A 20,804-nucleotide genomic window follows, 5' to 3' on the forward strand; every position below is an offset into this window, starting at 1 on the left:
AAGATATCCAACATCTCGAGAGGATATTGCTTTTCACTCGACGAAACGAACAAAATCAAAGAATTAAAGAACGAATACACACGTTTGCAACATCTAACGAAAACGGTAGAGAATTAGAAACAAAAAAGAAGAAGAAAAACAATTATTCATTTTTACTGGCTCGTTGGAGGCTGGAAATCGTTGGCTAGCGAACGCTGAGTAACTGAAATCTCAGCATCCATCCAGACTAACCTCCCCCTTCGAGCGGGCCAGTGTGGAACCCGTGATGCCCCGCAACGACCCTCCGCCGGTGCGCTCGTTTTTCCCTCCCCTTTTTCATCCCCATGTCGGTGACGGGGGGGCTGTGGCTGCAGCTGCAGCCTCGGCCAGGTGTGCTCTCTCGCAATGTTGCCGCAAGGGTGAATTTCTCTTCTCTCGCCCCGCTCTCACCCCCTCCGCGACTGTTGGAGCACGGCAAGACGCGCGACGAGAGGACCCTCCGATCGTCGAACGGACGATTTCTGCCGTCCAAACATCTCCCCCCTCCCCTCCCCTCTCCGCAAACGGATTTCCCGATCCGAATTTTTCCCCAGCCTTGATACAGGGGGAATAAATCGATCGAGTAATGTGTTTATGAAATTATTTGTTATATAAAAACCTACGAGATTTCTAGAGATAACAAATTGAATTCGATTTCTCGCCTCTCGAAACTTGAACGGAATATTATTCTCTTTCTCTCTTTTTCTCTCTCTCTCTCTCTCCGCTATACGATTACTCGCGGAACTAGTTGATTCGCTTAATCGTACGCGGTCATAACACGATTATTGAGATTAATGAGATTAATAATCGGTTGAATTCATCGCGAGTCATTCAACGACCGTGAAAAACCAGACGGTAAAATCTTATCGGTTCGAAGCTTAAGATAATAAGCCATCGAGGACGGAGAAGGAGGAGAGGGCTAGGAGGGAAGAGGGGGTGAGGTAAGGTGAGGCGAAACGAATTTTTAAACGATCTTCTACCGTCGAAGCGATAACCGATTGAAATATTCGGATCGATGCGATGCGGGCGGATCTCTCGTGGAAACTCGAGGTATATTTTTATTGGGGGCCGTGCGAAACCAGCCGATATAGATAGGAAATTGCGGAAACGAGAAACCGGCGATATCTCGATAAGAGGTTCGCCGGGCAACGCTCTCATTGCCTCAATTTCCACTTCCACTTCCACTTCCACTTCCACTTCCACTTCCACTTCCGGCCGCGATCGCTTTTTCCCATCGGCCGAGCCTAAAAAACACGCGCGCGTCCCATTGTCGCGTGAAACCGTGAAGCAGTAAAAAAAAAAAAAGAAAAAAAAAAAAGAAGGAAAAAAAAGAAAAAAAAAAAATGGCCGGATCAGAAACAGGCATATGACATATCGACGATAAATGGAATCGTCATTTAAAATTATTTCCACGGTTGTAACATTCGTCTCGCGATGTTAAAAATTAATATTTAATTTAAACGATTCATTGATCGGAGCCGTCGAATTATTTCATCCACGAACGAACACTTAATTTTCTATTTTTCTATTTTTACCTTTTTCTTCTTCTTCTCTCTCTCTCTCACTCTTATTATCAAGTTACGCAAGTCAGTTACGGATTTTTCGCACGGATTTTTACGTCGTTCATAGGAAGGGGGGGGATCTCAGGGGCGTACCTAATGGCGACCCTGGCCGAAGTCAACGAGCCGGTACGTTTCATCAGCGGGTAATCAGTGCGAGCCGGCACTGTCCGCCACTGTCGTCGGTCGCCTAGGTTCCGCACCCTTCCGGTTCCGGTGTTCCGGTAGGCTTGCCTTCTCTCTCTCTACGCAGGGGAACCCCCGGTTTCCTGTTTTCAGGTGGGATACACGCTCAGCCGAGCGCCGTCACGTTTCGGATCCATGGATCCGTGGATCCTCCTTCCTCCGCCCGTCCCGCTCCGCTCTTTCGCCCCCCCCCCTCCCCGATCGATCTACGCCCCTGCGGATTCGTTTTCCTTCTTCCTGTTATAATTCATCCCCGCCGCTATTAGCCCATTTTCCAATTTACCGGACACAATTCCTTCCCAAATTTTCGAAACGGACGCCCTCCTCCGATTTCCAAACATCCTCTTCCTTCTTTTCTCTTTTCTCTTCTTCTTCCCTCGTGACGAACGAGCCACTCGAAGCGTACGAGTGGCTCGTACGCGTCCACAATATTGGCCGAGAAAACGATCCTGACGGGATCGAAGGGTGACGAAAAGGGTACGTTCCCCGAGTGCGAAACTGCTAATGGACTTGGAGCTCGAGGCTGGAACAAAACCCGTCGCCGAAGCCCCGTGAAATTGGCCGGCCAGCTACCGCATTAGCGGCTAAACAAGAGAGGGGCCGCCTCTCCTCCCCATTAGAGCTAGAAATGAGCGGAGGCGCTCGTGATTAAAAGGTCGATTTGTTACACGGGGCCGACGAGTCGCGCGAGTCGAGCAACGAAGGAAGTCGTGTCGTTCTTCCCCACCTTCCACTCCTCGATGCGGAACGACACGAGGTCGCTTCGTTTCCACTTCGCTTTTATATATCGGGGCTGCCCCCGATTCCGGTCTACTTAATTACTCCCCATGCGTGATTAAAATCGATACGATAACGTGTACATATGTACACATATATATGTATCTAGTTTCATTGAAAAAAAAGAAAAGAAAGGAAAAATTCATTATCGTCGATCGTATATATAGGGATAGGAGTTGTGAATGAAGAAAGTAATCGATGCGCGGGCAGTCGGCCATTTTATGAGAAAACCCATGGGCGCACCACCTGCCAAAACGGTTGATCACATGGCGGAGAGCGACGTGATTCGCCTGGTCGTTTAATGACGGCGAGGTTGTGGGAACCCGGTCACGGGTGGAGCGAGCACTCCCCTTAAGTACAGTGATTATCTGACTGGGGACACGGTACTTGCGTACCACTCGACGATTATTAACATGGATCGATTCGACTCTCTTTCCTGTTGGAAAAAGGAAAGAAAGAAAGAAAAAATGTAGCCGTGGAAAATCGAGAGAGGCGATGGACATTCTCTCCTCGTGCGTATCGAGGGAAAACGCGTATTCATCTCGAGCTCATATCGTCGATTTCGAATCTCGCGTTGATTTCCTTGATATTCTTCAATCCTGAACGAATTGTTATATCATGTTTCACATATAATAATATAAACGCAAAATACACCGAAGATCTGTCGCGAAGAATTTTCCTTCGAGTCTTTTTCGCGTTTCCCTTCGTTTTTTACTCCTTATTTTTTATTTCTTCCCCCCGGGTTAATGGAAGTAGAGGCGTTTGCCGTTTAGCTGGATGAGGCAACCACTCTTCCTGAGTGTAACGATTACGTCGCGAGGAACACGATATTTCAAGTCGACGACTTTTAGCCGGATTGCCGGTAGATCGGTCCTCGAATCCTCTTCCCTCCTTCGTTCCTACAATCTCTCTGAAACCCCTGACTCCTCTTTCTCGCGGGGAGACGCGACTCAACCTCCTCGTCCAAATTTAATTTTCTTCTTTCTCTCTTCGAAATACACGCACATATACACATACACACATATATATAAAATATCTCGAAAAATTCGGTCAAAGAAAAAAAAAAAAGAAAGAAAGAAAAACGGTATTTCGTCGCAATAACAGCGCGGACATCCAATCTTCGAATAACTTTGATCGATGACATCGACGTAACTGGCGAACGAATTCGCGTTTCGTGGAAGGGGTGATAGCGCGGAGGGGTGAGATTGCCTTGTCACCTTGACAAATGGTTGGAGAACGAAAGGTACCAACCGGCGTACGAGCCTCTGAAATTTTCGCTCCGTCTCGCTTCGGCTCGCCCCCTCTTCCCTCACCTGCTCGTCTCTCACGATACCCTCCAAGACAGAGGAGAGGACGAAATACCCTCCTGCTGACGGCTGGTCATTAACCATCGACAGACTTGACAAATAGCCACGGTTAGAATTTATTAAACGGCAACCGAGGGGAGGAGGGAATAACACGAAGGAAATCTGGCCGAGAAAATTTTTCTCTCTTCGAATCGGAAGCAATCGAGATTTTCTTCTCCTTTTTTTTCGAATCCATTTCATTTTCCCAATCTCCAACCCCTCCAATCTCCCTTTTAATCATGCATCGTCTAATTACTTTCCCGCCGATGAAAGCGGCTCGATTGATTTTTGATTAAAAGCCGGGCGCGCACGATCGATTTGGATTTTCGGGTGGTGCGCGAAATTTTATTCCCCGTTTGGCCGCGGTTGCATAATTGAAAGCCCTCGCGGAACGGTCTCGCGATTTCGGCCGCGAGCATTATTCTCGCAACCTGTCGACGAATTGAAACGCGATCCGATCCGCCCGCCCGTGTAAACTCCGTGTTCCTATCGGAGCACGGGCGATCCTTCTCCGGTTACGTGAATTAAGAGCCGCTCGTCACGTTCCACGATGGTGTTCCGGGAACACAAGCATCGCCGACGCATCAGCGATTCCTTTTCGTTACCGTTTCTCTTTCGCCCGTTTCCTCGCGGGATCAAATTCGACAATATTCCACGCCGAAATTATGCAACAGGGAGGAAGAGGAGGAGGGGTCTCTCCTTTCTCTTTCGGAATATTCGTCTCTCTTCATTTTAAAAAAAAGAAAAAGGGATCTTTCATGCTCTGAACTGTTTTTCTTGAACGAGATCGATCCATGTATCTCGATTTGTCTGATACAGCGAACAATGATGATGATATTTTTGTTTTGAGGAAAGGAGGGAAGGAGTTATTCGTGATTTTTCACAGTGAATAATTTTATAGTGGAAGGAGGGGTGTTTGGATGAGTGGTAATAAAAAAAAAAAAAAAAAGAAACCGCAAAGAATCGACGGGTTCAAACGTCACGCGCAAACCTGGACGCATAGCTGGAGGGGGCGGTTCACCCTCGTAGCCAAAAATCACATTCCTGCCGACCCCTCGGAATTACCACTGCGTGGTACCGCAGTAGAATTCGCATTCCCATACGCGCGCCAATGTACAGTCTCGTGCAATAATTATACATCGTTCCACACGCAAATAAGGGGACAGAGCTTGAAGAGAGAGAAAAGAAAAAAAGAAAAGGAAACTCCATTCAACACTCCTATCATCCTCTTCCTCTTCAATTTTCAAACGATCGATACTTTTTTGACCAACAAAAAAATAGACAAATAAATAAAGAAGGAAAATTAAGTAGAATTAAATAAAAATTCTTCCGTGAATATCAAATATTTACCTAAGAACGAAAAATGAAACATGTTGAAGAGGGCTGTACGACACGAAGAGTTACGCAAACTACACGAATAGTCACGCAAGTTGCGTGCACGGGCGCGTAATGCAAGCGCGCGCAGTGATTTCCACCCTCGATGACCGCCACGACGATCCCTTTCCACACGACCAGATGGGGTTCTCACGAGTCACCCTTAATACGTACGCTCATAATCGGGCCCGATAATGCGCGCTGTCACAACACGCAAACAATAGCCCGCGGCCGATTGAAGAATCAAAGAATCAAAGGATTACCCGGGATCTTCTCTCCTTTTGGGGGAGGAAAGAAGGAGAGAGAAATGGTTTCGCTTGAGCGAGAGAGAAATAGAGATAACGAGCAATTCCCCCGTGATCCAATTTGATCGAATAAAATATTTATACGTTTCCCTCCAACCAAGAGCTAAGGAAAAGGAAAAAAAATAAGAGGGCGGGAGAAACGGGCGCGTTTCACGTGCATAATTCCGATTTAAGGAATTAAGGAAGAAGGATAGCAACAAGTGTAATAAACCCAAACGATCCGTGCAATTTTCTGTCGAAGAGTGGCAGCTCCGCTCGATGCCGAACCGAAAGGGATGCAAGAGTTTCGAGCGTGGAAAAATTACCCCGTGAAATTTCACGATCCGCGTCTCTCGAACTTGTCTCGTCGCGAGGACAGCCGTCACATTTTTATCTGTCCCCTCGTTGTGATGGTGGTGGTGGTTGGTGCAACACGGAAACGTGTTTCTGTTCTGCGTGAGAGAGAGAGAGAGAGAGGGGGAGGAGGCTGACACACGGTTTAATCGACGATACACACGGACGACAATAACGGTGAAAACTCGCGGTATTCGGAAAAGGGGAAGGGGAAAAAAGACAAGAGGGAGAAGAAAAAGAGCGCGACAGGGGGGAGAGAAAAAGAAGAAGGAGAAGAATCGAGGAGGGTGGTGGATGGGTTGGGTGGGTGTGCGTCGAATAAATTTCCCGCGTGGATAATGTATCGTTCGCCGTGAATGGCCGACGAAAGCAGTGGCTCGTTTTATCGTAAAACCAACCGCGATGCGAATAAATTTATCGACACACGTCGTCCCGCTCGACGACGTGCCGTCCGCGTCTCGCCTCCGTGTCCATCGTCTTTGTCCTCCGTTCTATGCCCACTCGAGTTTTGTCGGCGCTGATAATGACCAGTTGTTGTTGTTGCACTGGTTGCACTTTCACGAGTGTGTATATACTTTTTCCTCTTTTTTCTTCCTTTTCTTTTCTTTTCTTTTTTACGACAACTTGAGATCATATTGGCGAGATGAAATATCGATAACGAACAGATGCTTGACAGCGATAATTAATTAATCGAACGCTTAATCTTCGATAATCTTCGAAAGAATTACTTCGAGGATCTCTAAAGTATAACACCTATAGTGTAGCAAAATTTCGTATTCGAAATTCGTTTCATGCTTGAAATTTGTTTTTTTTTTTTTAAATGATAATGATCACGTTACACGTCCTTCGCGAGAAGCATAAAATTATTAAACGTGTCTCGTGAACGTGTCTCACGATGCATCACCTGCATTCTGTTTGTATATATATATATATATATACATACGTGTATACAGTGTTCCAAGCGTACTCGTTACTTTTTCTCTCGAACTCAAACATTTCATCGAATTATTATTTTATTATAACGCGAGGCACAACGTGATGATTAATTTCGGATCAAAGGGGGATCCGAGAATTCAATTTTCTTAATTAATAATCGTATTTTTTTCTCTTCTCTGTTTCCAGGGCCGAGAGTGAGCGCAAAATGTTGAATCCAGAAACCGGCTGTTACTCGGAATCCGTTCGGGCATGGTGAGTAAACGCGATCAGATAAAAAAGAAAAAAAAAAAAAAGAGAAAGAAATCGGAATTGGGGGTTAATTTACTTTACCCGGGGACTCGGCCACAAGAATGCGTTCACGTTCGAGCCGAGACGCATAAGCGTCGCCCCCTAATCTCCCTCGAATATCTTGGCTCGCGTGCCGCGCGTGTTCTCATCGGCGCGTAATCTTAATTAAGTACAAATCGCTCCGTGTACGACGACGCGTCCACCTACCGGGGCCAGCCACCTTTTTAGATAATCGTTCAACCTTCCCTTCCTTCTCGCCGGCAATTCTATACTCGCCGGGAGTTTCTATACTCGCGCACGCACTCTTTTCTTTCCTTCTTCTTCTTTCCTTTACCGAGTAATTCTATCCATTATCCCGATACCTTTTCATTGTCACGACGAAATCGCGAACACTGTGAAGTGAAGAAAACGGAAAAGTTTTGAGATAGGAACGGGCAGAGAGTAGGCAGGAGCCTGGTGTCTGAGCGATTCACTGTTATTCGGCCGTCGTTTTATATTTAAATAGCGGTGGAGATGAAAGGAACATAATTATTACAAGAGTAAAGGAACTCTTTGTGTGTCAGGTCAAGCCAGGTCGGTTCAACTTTATGCTAACCAGGCGTGAATCGATTCTTCGAAACCAAGCTCAACTTTTGCGATTATCGCTTCTTGTTCTCACGTTCTTGTTCTTCTTGTCGTTCTTGTTGTTGTTGTTGTTGCGTTCATTATGTAATCATCATAGATTTTTAAACATCCTCCTTCCATTTTATTCTTCTCGTCTGTCTAGGGATCGATTTAATAAAGAAAGAAGAGGATCCAAGATTTGTATCGAAAAAGTTGCATCGGAAACGAAGTATCGGAGTCGATCGAAACTTGTATTTCTGGTTCGAATTAACGCGATACGTTTTCACGGATCGAACGAGATTCTCCGATTAACTCCCGTTAAAAAAGAGACAGGTTCGTTCAACGCGCGGAGAGACGCGTTCCTCTCTTTCTTCTCGTCAAACTCTTCCTCGATCCTCGTTACAACAATACGGCGTCTCCGTTGATATTGAATGGCCACGACTCGGCCACTCTTTTTTCCTCTTATCTTCTTTATATCTTGCGCTTAAAATCGCCGGAAATCTTTTCATCGTGGGGGGAAAAAAATGTCTCTCTTTCTGGCAGTTAAAAAACGCGAAAGGAGGAGAGAGGAGGGTTTAAAAAAAATTCCTTTCAAATTGAATCATTAGCGAGGTGGAGGAACGGTCGATCGGGCGCTGGTTTTCGGCTTAATTGAACGATAATTCGCGGAACGGTGCATTCCCAGAGAGAGAGAGAGGGAGGCGTAGTTTTCGCGTTGCGAACAGGAACCGGCCGGATCAGCCGTAAATATGCTGGCAAGGAAACAAACAGGGCCGCGATTCAGTCCAAATTGCGCGCATGAATTTTAACGAACGGTGGTCGGGCCGATTTTGCACGGCAGACTCGAAATATCGAACCGATTTTTCATAATTCAACCCGTGGCCAGGCGCAAAATTCAATCGGTCCCCGCGCGCCCACCCCACACGCCCCTGTGTTATTTCCGCGCTCGTTTTCGTGTTTTTTGCCATTATGCCGGCAAAGGTAATTTCCCAGCTCCGACCGCTGCTGATGTATTTATAACGAAACGAATTAAACTCGCCGGCCAGCGAATAGGTAACAAAACGCCCCTGGAACCGGACCCTCTCTCTCTCTTTTTCTCTCTCTCGCGGCCCGAAAATAAAATATCCAAATATTTGCAGGTTTAATTTGAACCACGCTCGCCTCCAAGCAACCAGTTTTAATAATGAAACGTCGTATTGTACCTGGCAAGGGAGGATTGCCCGTTGTTTGCCCCTCTCCTCCTGTTCCACCTCCTCTCTCGTCGTCCACCACCGTCGTTCGCCGCGTGATTTTTCAATCCCTCCGATTGCCCGCACTCTCCACGAGGAGGGTGGAAATTTTCCCGAAAAGTTTCGCAAACTTTTGGATAACGATCGATCGATCGATCCTTGTCGTCGAGAATTATTTGCGAGGAAAGAAGAGAAAAAGGAAGGGAAGACAAAATAACCGCTGTTACTAAATTAAAATCGAGCGATAATTTCGAGATAATTATCACGCCCGGTATTTATCCATTCTTCGAATTCATGGAATGCGAAAATAAATTATAAAATCCTTGGACGATCGAAATTACAATGAACAAAATAACAACGATAAATACCAAGTGTGATGCATACCTAATAATAACTGACGATTACATATGACGCACACGCTGCTATACACGCGTACTTAAAGCAAAATTCATTGTAGTATTAACAGCCATTTTGACAAATATCTTGAAAACTGACTGACTCTATATACATACATACATACACATATATATATATATATACAAGGAAAAAGTTGTTCGAAATCTCGTCATCTATAAATAATTTAAAAACCCACGTTATCCCTTCAGATTCTTTTCTCTCTCTTTCTTTTTTTTTAAACGCACGCTCTCGAAGAAACGGATAAGAAAAGAATAAGAGAGAAGAGGAGGGATGATTAAAGCGTTGACCCGGTGAAAAATTTGTTGACGCGTGTTTCGCCCGTTCATTCGTATCGGCGAGAAACCGCTTGGAACCTGGGGAGAGCAAAGAAATATATATTTAGGCGAGTTTGTCGAGGAGGGATGAAAGGAGGGGAGGGGGGATGGTCGATTTATCCGCAATCGCGGCGTTGCTTTTCTCGGGACATTAGGGACACACGATCACCGCCAGCGGGGGTGGCGGTTCGGGAGAAGGCAGGATCGTTGGCAGGAGGGGGAGGGCGGGGGTGGTTTCTCGGGCCTTAATGCGATTAAGGCCGTTATCAGATGTCGCCGATGGCGTTTCTTGCGCGATGACGTCGACGCGCTCGTTTGTCATCGCGCGACGTCGTCACGGGGGTTGCACGATTTACTTCCGCTTCCCTCCTTTCGCGCCCTTCGTTTCCTGCCGGCCATTTTCTTCCCGCCTACCCCTCCTCCCCGCGCCGATCTCAATTTTGACACGCGACCTTCCATCCTCGTCGCTGCAATTTTGTTTTTTCTTTTTTTTTTTTCGTAAGAAAAAGAAAGCGGTCGATTAATCTCTACAATTTTCTACGTAAATCTTCTGCAAATTGTAATATCTATACAAGTATCCAACGATTTGCAATGATGAAATCTTCTTAATAAAAGAGGGGAGACGGAAACGGTTCGAGAGAAAAGGAGGAGAAGAGAAGGAAGAGGAAAAAAGATCGCGTGCCGGAAGGCATTTCGAGATTCGTTAAACCTCGTCCTGGACACCCACCCTCAGACGCGTATAACGTCGCATTTGCCGCGAAGAATGGGGCTGAAGTCGTCCAAGGGGGAGAGAGAGAGGAAGGAGAGAATACGAACGAAGAAGGCGATATTTATTTTGCCCGAACGGGAGAAAGAGAAGGAGAGGAGGATCTTCTCGGTGGTCAGATCTCGCGACGAAGACGAGGACGACGAGGGTGTGGCCGGGAGATGGGGACGATTAGAAGCTACACCCCCGAGGGCACGGAGGGCGGAAAATTCATGGAGTTACTTAGCAGTCTTCTAGCGGGCTTCACTCGTTTATCTTGCCACCGGGGGAGGGGGAGATGAAGGAAGTCGTTACGTCGTCGAGAGGCAGCCAGCCCTACGGGGTCGAGGCTGTAATCCTAATTAATAATTAATTACCACGGTAGGGGAATAAATGGCCGATTGAATTCTTCCTGCGCGAAGGAAAGGGGGCCTTGATTTATCGGGACGATTTTCGCTCCGCTCAGAAACTCTACTGAACAACGAGGAATCCCCTCCCTCCCCGATTCATTAACGACACCGCTCTTCGCGTTTTCCCGCGAAATCAGATTCCACGGGTCGATTCGATTATATACGGATGTGCTTATTGTTAAACGGTCCACGATAATAAGATTATCCATTCGAGGATATTAATCTTCGACGAACAATTCGCGGAGGAATTTATCGCAATGATGTATCTTTCATCATCGAATCTAAGAAAGAATCGAACGGTGTGAGGAGGGCAATGAATTCGGTTCGAGCTGAATTCGGAGGAATTTCGTAACCGATTCCAACCCTCGGCCGAAACCTATCATCGGCTATAAATCCTGCGACAAATAACTACTCTTCCTCGCAGACTGCTTTACCACTCTCTTTCCAAGGAAAAAAAAGAAACCTCGGGTTCCAGGATGGTTCGGTTTGGATTGTCGGATCGAGTTGGAAGAACGGACGGGAAGAATGAACGGAGGAGAGGTCGCTCGTTTCAAAGATCTTTGGGCGGACGAAAAGTTGGTACGCGTGTATCCCGCGCGTAACCGACTCCTCCCAGAAGCACCCCAGTTTGTCAAGACGACCCTTCGGTGTCGTTTACAAGACGGCAAATTTGTCCGAGATAAGCGAAACAAACGGAACCTTCTCCCTCCCCTTTTATTTCTTTCTTTCTTTTTTTTTCTTTTTTCAAATTCCTGCCTCTTTCTGTCTCTCCTCCCCCGGTCACTCCTTTGAACAGGAGGATGCGACTGGAAGGGTTTAATTGGCGACTCGTTTCATCGGGGAATTTCCGCGTTCGACGAACTCGTTAGGAGATTTGCTTTTATTGGCTCGGACGTTCAACGAACGTTTGCCTGCCTTTGACCCTTCGTTTTCCATTCCATTCGAGGGAAGAACAAAAAAAAGTCGCGATTAGACAGCGATCGAGTAATTATCGAGTGATCATCAGTTGCGGTGATTTCGACAAGCGTGAAGCGTTTGTGGCGCGAAGATCGGCGAATATTCTAAATTATGGATCGATTCCGCGAAACCAGTGTTTCAACAACCATCCCGAACGCCGGCCCGCTGCGGGGATTTGCATACATTAGATTTTATCCTTCCGAGAACGTTCGTCTTCGAGATGCGCGTATTTATGGGATCCCCGCGCATTTATGGGATCCCGAATTCGGGAATGGAGTATCCTCTGTGATAACTTCATTATGATTTCCGATCCTCCACCTCTTCGTTTCGAAACGATCGTTCGCAAAATTTTCCGGAGGAAAACGTTCTTTCTCGCCAATTTTATTTAATTGAATCATTCTTCCCCCCGCGTAAGAGTTTTGAAGAAATGATAGTCAACTGTTGATCCTCGACTGTTTCTATTTTCCGTTCCACCAGCTTATACGAGTCATCCTCGTCGTTCTAACGACGATTTAATACACCCCCGAATAAAGCGCAGAGCGAATTCGATGGAGAAAGGATTACGCGCGAGGGTAGGGACGATAAAGATCGTGGAATGAGAGAGAGAGAGAGAGAGAGAGCTGTGCTCGATTAGCTCCGGGTGAAGGGGTGGTATTGCACAGCTGCGCGAAAAAAGGGGGATCTGGTTCGGTTCCACAGCTGCGAATAAGGTCATCGATGTCATCGTTCAGACGATTCGGAAACGATCGAGCGCGTGTCGAACGCGACATCGATCTGGCATTCCATTCGATCCGCCTCTCCTCCGGATCGAATCGAAATGTTTCATTCGGGTGAACAGGTGAAACGAACATGAACGAAGGAGACAAGATGCAAAGTGGTGTGTGTGTATGCGCGCGCGCATCAAGTTGAATCGGATTTTTTCTTTTTTTTTTTCTTTAATCGTTGTAAATTTCAATTTGCACCAAGGAAAACGGATACGCGATTACTTTTCTTACGGCGGATACGATCTACGCACGAGTTGTTGAGTCGAGTCGATCGAGACACGCAAGGGGTAATTCAATGGGTTCGTTTCACGGCCAATGCAATCACGCGAGTCGAGCGAGGAAAAGAGAGAGAGAGAGAGAGAGTGAGAGAGAGAAGCGATCCTAATCGCGATCACTGAATAGGATATTCTTCAACGCCTGGCATCAGCGAGATTATTAATTCGCCCTTCGCGTCCAGCGAGCACGCGCCTTGCCGTGCTTTGACACTTCAGACGAGATGCGAGAAAAAAATTGCCCGTAACCGAGAGGATCAAAATCATCGAGAGAGAGAGAGAGGAGAGAGAACGACGGAACGAGAGACGCGAGGAGGAGAGGCGTTAATAGGGACCACCGCGCTAGGGGATTCGATCGAAGGGCATTCTCCGCGTTCCTCTTGATGCAATATAATGCACGTGTAGACGTATACATACGTATATATGCACATATATGTATGTATATATATACATATAAACGTATGCTCCACGAGAGCGCAGAACCAGCCCTCTAGGGGATTGCCGAGGGGTAAACATGGTGTAACCATCGCGGGGAAAGAGCACGAGGGGTTTGAGGTCGATTGTGCGGCTTGCATACGATTCCATAAATATTTTATTGGCTCGTCATTCGATTTAATTAATCGGCGGCCAATCGAATGACGCGACAACATTACACCGCGCGCTCGACCGATCGATCGATCGAAATCACGGAACTCGCTTAAACGATGTCACATTTCCCCTCTCTCTCTCTCCTTTCGTTTCGAAAGGCGATTTCATCGTCGCGAATTTTCACCGTATCACCATTATCCACTTCGCGATTCCCGTAGAAGATCCATCGATCCGTCCTGGCTAATTCGTAGACGTGTCAACGCATCAACGTTGTACGACGAGACACGGTCCTCCTTCCGTTCACCCGGAAACTCGAGGGCCAATTTTCCGAAACTGTTCGCGACTCGTGACCGAGACAAAGGGAAATGAAGCGACCGGTGATTTCCTTTGACGCGTTTCGTGGAACTATCCTTTGGCGGCCGAACAGCGGAGAAAGGGGATAGAACCGGGGGAGGGGGAAGAAGAGGAGAGGGAGTGCAGAGCGGAGGCACGGAAAGCACGAGGATCGAGGTAATCGGGGAGGGAAATTTCAAAGGAAAACAGGCCGCTGTCTAGGCGATTTTCCGCGAGATCGCACCACACCGTAGTATAACCCTCGGCAGGAGGAGGAAAACATATTTTTCAGGATCCGAACCGTCCGTCGAAACGCCCTGCAATTTCCTTGGCTCCCTTTCCTCTCCCTTTCCGTCCGTGCGCGCTTAATTAAGCCGAGCCACTTAGTACCGTTGAATGCTTCTTGATTGGCAGACGAGGTAGCCGACGACGAGCGAAGCTGGTCAGGTACGTAGCTATCCGCGCCTCTGGCAGCCGCGAGTCGGCCACTCAGTCAACATCACACACGAATGCTGAGTTATGTCGAGGGCCCGAGCTCTTTTAAACTCGCCAATAAATCGGCTGCTTCTTCTCCACCAAGTTTCCACCTCCTCCTCCTCCTCCTTTTCTTCCTTCTCTCCCTCCTTCTACTCCTCCTCCTCCTTCTCCTCCTCTTCTTCTTCTTCTTCTGTTGCCGCGTTTTCTACTCCCCCTTCTTCTCGGTACTTCGCATTTTTCTTTCAAACGATCGTGTCCATTATTTTTCTACGAGCCCTGTGTCGTAGAAATATACCTTGCGGCGCTTATTTTTTTCACCACGATTTCTCCACGATTAGATGGCACGCCACAGCTCTTTATCTTCATTTACAGCGTTCCGCGTTATTACGGGTTTATCCCTCCCCTCCCTTCCTTCCTCTCTCCCTGCTTTAATCAATATCTCTGTTTGCTTTTGTTTTCTTCTTCGATTTATCTTACGTACTAGCTTTTTATACGCACACACACATATAGTACCACAATCTTCTTGAGAGGAGATTGTTTGTCTTTGCCGCAACTTTCCACCTTTGTCTCTATCGGATAGCTTGCTTGGTAAATTCTATCGACGTTTACCCGTTCGCTACTGCCTTCTTACCCGTATTTCTCCCAAAATTTTCGCGCTTGCCACTCGTCAGGTAGCGTGAAATTCAGTTGCAGACGCCTACCTGAATCGGTCGGTGGGTGCGAAGAAGGTGCGAAAATATCAGCTCGTTTGCCCGATGACCGAGCAACTTCCTCTTTTCCCCTTTCCTTTTTCTTTATTTATTCCTTTCTCTCTCTCTCTCTCTCTTTTTTTTCGGCCCTCTTTCGAACTGTTATCCCCCCTCACGACGCCTCGAGGATCGATTATGTTTCCGTTAGAGATTAGAAACGGATCTGTATATATATATATACACTATCAAAGCCTGTATTAATTTACTCGAGCCACCGCTGTTTAATTAATTTTCTGATCGTAACATTCGATCGAAACGTTCCTCGACCATAAATAAACTCCTTTTCCTCGAGTGTCGAGCGTTTAGAATAATGCTCTTGACTTGAAACGCGTGATAAAATATCGTTTGCATTCTTATAAAAAAAAAGAAAGAAAGAAAAGAAAAATAGAACGCAATTTCTTCAATTTCTTCATTGCCACGTGTAATTAAAATTTTCCTATCTTAGAAGGAAATTCGTTTAAAAAAAAAGAAAAAATTTGATCTCGATAAAAATCGTAAAATTGTAAAACATAATAAAGGGGTTGTACGCGGAACAATTTAATTTTTTTTTTAAATTTCGAGGCACTCGAAATCAAGCCTCCCCCTAATTTTTTTTTATTACTTTCTCATGTTCCCCATATACAATTTCACCTGGCATTGCAATTCAAAATTGTATTCTATCTCGTGCCATTACCTGGTTATATTTGGAAAAAAAAAAATAATACGGAAACTTTAATGATAGTTCCATTAACGAAAAAAAAAAAAAAAAAAAACTGCTTTGAATGTATCACTGGTTATACACTGCCAATGTTACTACGTACGAAACAAAATTATTATTCGAATGCAACTTATTAATTGAAACTCGCTTACAAAGATATCTCTGTACGTTCGATATTTCTTTTTTCCTTATTTCTGAAATGGAAAAACACGATCGAGAGAAAGAGAAAGAAAGAATCGAAATCGCGTATATATATATCGAGACGTGGACGTGGATCGGAATCTTGGCTCGGCGTCGTCACCGATTAATAATTACGACATTGTCGCCGCCGCTAAACGCTTTAATCAATGTCATCGGGCCAATTTCCGATCGCCGTTGGCTTCCACCAGCCTGCTCCCTCTCTTCCTCCATCACAGGCTGGCTACTCCGCAGGAAATTACGATCGAAACGCAGGCGGAAGTCGCAATTTATCAGTTTCCAGGCTGGACGCCGCGGCTAAACGCCGGGGATCGCGATTCCCGATTTCCCAGGTGTGGACAACGCGGAAAATCGATCGACTCGAGCCAAGTGTCGGCATCCAGTCTCGCTCCGTTCATCCGTCCCGGCCGCCTTTTGTTCAACCGCCCTGTTCAACGGCCGCGAAACCGTCGTCTCCTCGAAACGACTCCGAGCTTCGGCCGGTCAATTATTTACGCGGTAAATAATTGAAGGGGAATAACACATGATGATTTTTCAATTTATACACTAAGAGAGATTGCTATTTTTATCGCACAACGATAAGTGTGCGACGCTCGAGAGATCCCTTCGAACTCTCGACGAGTTTCAAGGCTCGCTCATCCTCTTTCGCTCATCCGGATAACGAGGTTTACTTCTTACTCGATCGCGCGGGCGGTTGATAATTAACGCCGACTTTCCAGCTTGCTCGTTCGCCTCTGATCTAACCGTTACGGTACCATAAATTTACACCAGGCATTTCCAACAACGAGGCCCTTATCTCTCGATCAACGATTCAACAGTTTAACAGTTTCTTCACCACCGTTCGTTGATCCCGCTTGTAAATTTTCTTCGTTAATTACAAGTAGCCTGGACGTTAAACGTTTTTCTTTTTTTTTTCCCCCCCTCCCCTTTTTCCTTTCTTCTTTTTTTCCACGGGAAACGGGGGCTGGTTGGCGGCCTCGATCGTGTTCGATCGATCGATCGATCGATCGATCGTGAAGCCGCTTTCGCGATTCATGGCACGGAAGAATCAGCGCGATCGGCCGGCGATATTTTCGCGACGGGATATAAAGAAAAAAAAGAGGAGGGGGGGGAAGAAAAGCGTGCACTCGACCTTCCATGCATGCGCATACGTTGGAATATCGCCAGTTCCGCTGGTTTCGAGTGGCCGACGGGTTATTCGAGTGGCTGGTTGCTTGTGCTCGTGAATATTGCCGGCCCTCTTATGCGAAACTCTCGCGAGTGTCTACGATTCAGTGCATCCTACGTGCAGTTTTGCACAGCGGTTGCGTTTCCTGAACGGCAAATGGCCGGCAGCGATGTGTCGTTCCGTCTCTTGATAAAATCTTTCCAACCGTTTTCTTCTGTCGATCTCCATTTGGGGGGGGGAGGAGGGAAGAGGAAAAAAAAATCCTCGAAAAAGGAGGGATTCCAAAAAACGCTCGACTCCTGTTTTCATCGATTTTCAGTGTATTCGGTAAAAAGAAAAAAAAATATCGTCGATGATTTTAAAAAAAAGAAGAGAGAGAGAGAAGGAAAAAGAAAAAAGCAATATTTCACGACGCGATGAACGGACGCAACTACGTACATTCGTGTTGTTGGAATCGTCGAGAATCTTATCGATCGAACGAATCGAATAAATTTTTCGAAAAATAAAACGAATAAACGGATAAAAACGGATCGATGCGCGACGCGTGCAACAATTGAACAAACGATAAAGACGCGTTTCCTTAAACTATAATCAAGAGGCGGAATTCACGCAGGCAGACAGGCAGGCAGGCAGGCAGGCAAGCAGGCAGGCACAAAGGGCTGCACCGTAAAATCGTCAATTTTTATCCGTAATTCATCGAGGCAGGCGCCCATTGCCCCGACGTTGTGAGAAAAACGGGTACACTAACGCTTATTCGCCAGGAACGCCCTGCTTGTGTAGCCAAACGAGTCCGTATAGTTGGTGCAACGAGCCTCCATTCAAACTGCAACGTCATCCAACCGTCCAAGAGTGCAAAGAATTTTCACGGAATTGCACGCTGCTTTAAAAGCTCGTTACAATCGGCCAATTCCTCGAACTTCATCCGTTGACTTGGCGGAATCGAGGGAAACGACGATTTTCATTGAGTTTTTCGTGACGCTTTCGACGAGCCAAGTGGCGAAATTTGAGACACACCGAGTGCCAATTGTCCGAAAGGATCGAGGAAACAGAAATCAATATTCTTCGAGGATCTCGTCGAGATCTCGTTTTCCCCGAGGAAGAGAAAGATTATATTCAGCAAGATTATCGAACAATTTCGTATCGACAATTTGTTATACACGAAGCACTCGAAGCGTTCGCCTCGAAACGAGGGTCTCGTGCTCTCTGCGCAAATAAATATTCGAGGACTACCTGTCGCAGGTGGCAAAATCGTGTATACACGACGTTTTCTACGACGGGAACGACGTTACCCTCTTCAAAGATGAGGAACCATCTTATCCTTACCGTAAGCCTTTTCGGTATTGCAGGTGGTAGCTAAGCCGATTAGACGCAGCGCCAGGGAACAATTTGTTGTTGACGAAACTTAACCCTTGTTTCGCGCCGGCTTTCCACCCTTTTTTCCCGAACGTCTTAACGCCCGATTGATTGATTAATGCTCCCGACGACATCTGTGGATCGCATTACTCGGATCTCTTACTCCTCTCCGGATTATCAATTGTTTGTTCCCCGTTTCGATTTTTTAATCGATCGATCGAGAGAGAGAAAGAGAAAGAGAGAAAAAGAGAAGAGGAAAAATTTTAATTTTAACGATACTGTTAATCGCGCCCGCGGTAAAAAGCTACAAGTCCAAGTATCCAATATATTTTCATCCAGTCACGGTAAAGACAAGACACTGTGAAATAGGTTAACGATTGAACGGTTTACGAGTAACCGCAGGATTTCACGTTCTTAAGAGGCGGTCAACAGGTTGTTCCTCGATCGGCCGACTTCCGGCGAGTCTTCTCTGGAGAGAAAGAGGAGCACGGGGGGAGAAAGGAGAGGAGCGACGCCTCTCAATTGCGAACGATTTAAAGCCGCCATTGGCCCCGACCTCCGTTCTTCCACGAATGAAAACTTTCTCCATCTTCTTCTCTTCCTTTCCTCCCTTCGTCCCCTTCTACTTCTCCTTCTCCTCCTCCTCTTCCTCTTCCTCCTCCTCCTCCTCTTCTTCCTCTTCATCCTCCTTCCCCTCCTCTCCTTCTTCTCTAACTCAAACGAGAAGAAGTATTCTCGCGGCGGAACTTCTTCGTCTATCCTTCGAGTTCTGCTCGGTTTCCTTGCTTCCGCGTGCGAGCTGCGGTTCGACGAGCAATTACGTTCTACGTAAGGAGGAGTGCTCGCCTCGAAATTCTCACGAGAGAAGCGGCCCAAGTCGTTGCCGATGCGGTGGCAAACGGCTCGAGAAAATTGCGTGGCAAGTTTTCGAGCGACGTCTTCGAGGAATTTCTTCTTCTTTTTTCCCTCTCCTTCTCCTTCCTCCTCTTCTTCTTCTTCTTCTTAACGCTTAATACGCGCGTTACACCGCAAATCTTCTCGACGTGTTCGAAAAATATCTCGTTCGAAATGTATATATATATATATATATAAGCGATTCTCGAGAAAATTCTTCTTCCTCGTATTCGTCGATAAGAACGCGTTGCGAGGACGATTGCGAAACACTCACGAAACGTGTCCGAAAAGAACGAAGTCTCGAGAGGAAAGGAAAGGAAAGGAAAGGAAAGGAAAGGAGACGTCGAAGATCGATGTATCTATCTATAATCACGCCGGCCGAAGGTCGCGGATGGGGGAAGAGAGAGAGAGAGAGAGAGAGGGAAAAAAAAGAAGGAGGGAAGAAACGGTAGAGGCGTCTAATCTGTCGGCAGTGATCAGGATCCAGTATCGATGATGAAGTCTCCGGCCTCTTTGAAGTCCGCCGTGGCTCGCAACGGGGGTGCTCGAAGCCGCCTCGAATCCCTCGATTCCTCCTGATCCTGATCCTGCAGCGCCGCCAGGACCGCTCGCTGTCTGTCCGTCTGTCTTAATGCGCCCGTCAGAAATTAAGGCGAGGGAACGGGGATCGATCGGAATGCTAATGACATCGATACTTGTCCATAATATCTCTTGGCAAGAGAGAGAGAGAGAAAGAAAGAAAGGAAGGAAGAAAGAGAGAGAGAGAGAAAGAAGGGGAAGAAAAACAAAATAAAACGAATCCTTGTATATTCGGACCGTTGAACGAGTGACGCCCGCGATTCGAGCGATTCGTCATCTATCCAAAAATATACCGAGCGAAATTTGAGTCGAATTCGTCGAGCTATATAATATCCGTCCAATTATGGAATCGGGCATGGAAAAGTACATTTTAAGAGAAGTAGTAGTAAAAATTTGCGTCTCGATTCTTTTTCTCCTTCTTTTTTAAATCCCAATCGAAGATTTCTCCCCTTTTCTCTCTTCATGCACAAGAGTTCCATACGACGAGCTTTCCTCCTCCCCTTTTTTCCAAAGCGAATCTGATCTCGCGACACGAGATCTCTAACTTACACGAATCGACTTACATGATCGGGAGGGAATATCTTTTACGAGGGAGGAGTGGGTGCTCGTTGGTTGTTGGCTCGTTCACGGAAGGTCGAGGAAAGAAGGACAAAAAAAAAAAGAAAAAAGAAAAAAAAGGCAGTGGGTGATCGATTGGGGCAATCCAGCCTGTTGTGAAACGTGGAAACGTTACGAGTTCCTTCTTTCGTCTCGCGTCCACCCTCCACCAGCGGTGCACAGCAGTATTCCTCCGCAGTGTCCCTGGTAGTCCCGCGGCGTGCCTCGTTCTTGCCCTCTTCTTCTTCTTCCTCCTCCTCCTCCTCCCTCCTTCCCTCCTCTCCCCCCCTCCTCTCGCCCCCACCCCAAAGGGCTGTATTGCAAGGATACTACGACCC

At 46.6% G+C, this 20,804-nt stretch overlaps 1 protein-coding gene across 3 annotated transcripts in view; it reads left to right on the forward strand.

The window, feature by feature from the left end:
- The window catches only part of LOC408411 (transcription factor Sox-2), a 90,910-nt gene that overhangs the window by 42,355 nt on the left and 27,751 nt on the right, over positions 1 to 20,804 (forward strand). For all 3 annotated transcript variants that reach the window (XR_003305953.1, XM_026444696.1, XM_026444697.1), the window contains exon 2: positions 7,021 to 7,086. Coding sequence is in view for 2 of the 3 variants with exons in the window: in XM_026444696.1 (XP_026300481.1) it covers positions 7,021 to 7,086 (66 nt within the window). In the remaining variant the exon portion in view is untranslated. The remainder of the gene's footprint in view (positions 1 to 7,020; positions 7,087 to 20,804) is intronic.

Source organism: Apis mellifera, linkage group LG13 (genome assembly GCF_003254395.2).
Source record: "Apis mellifera strain DH4 linkage group LG13, Amel_HAv3.1, whole genome shotgun sequence".
NCBI lineage: Eukaryota > Metazoa > Arthropoda > Insecta > Hymenoptera > Apidae > Apis > Apis mellifera.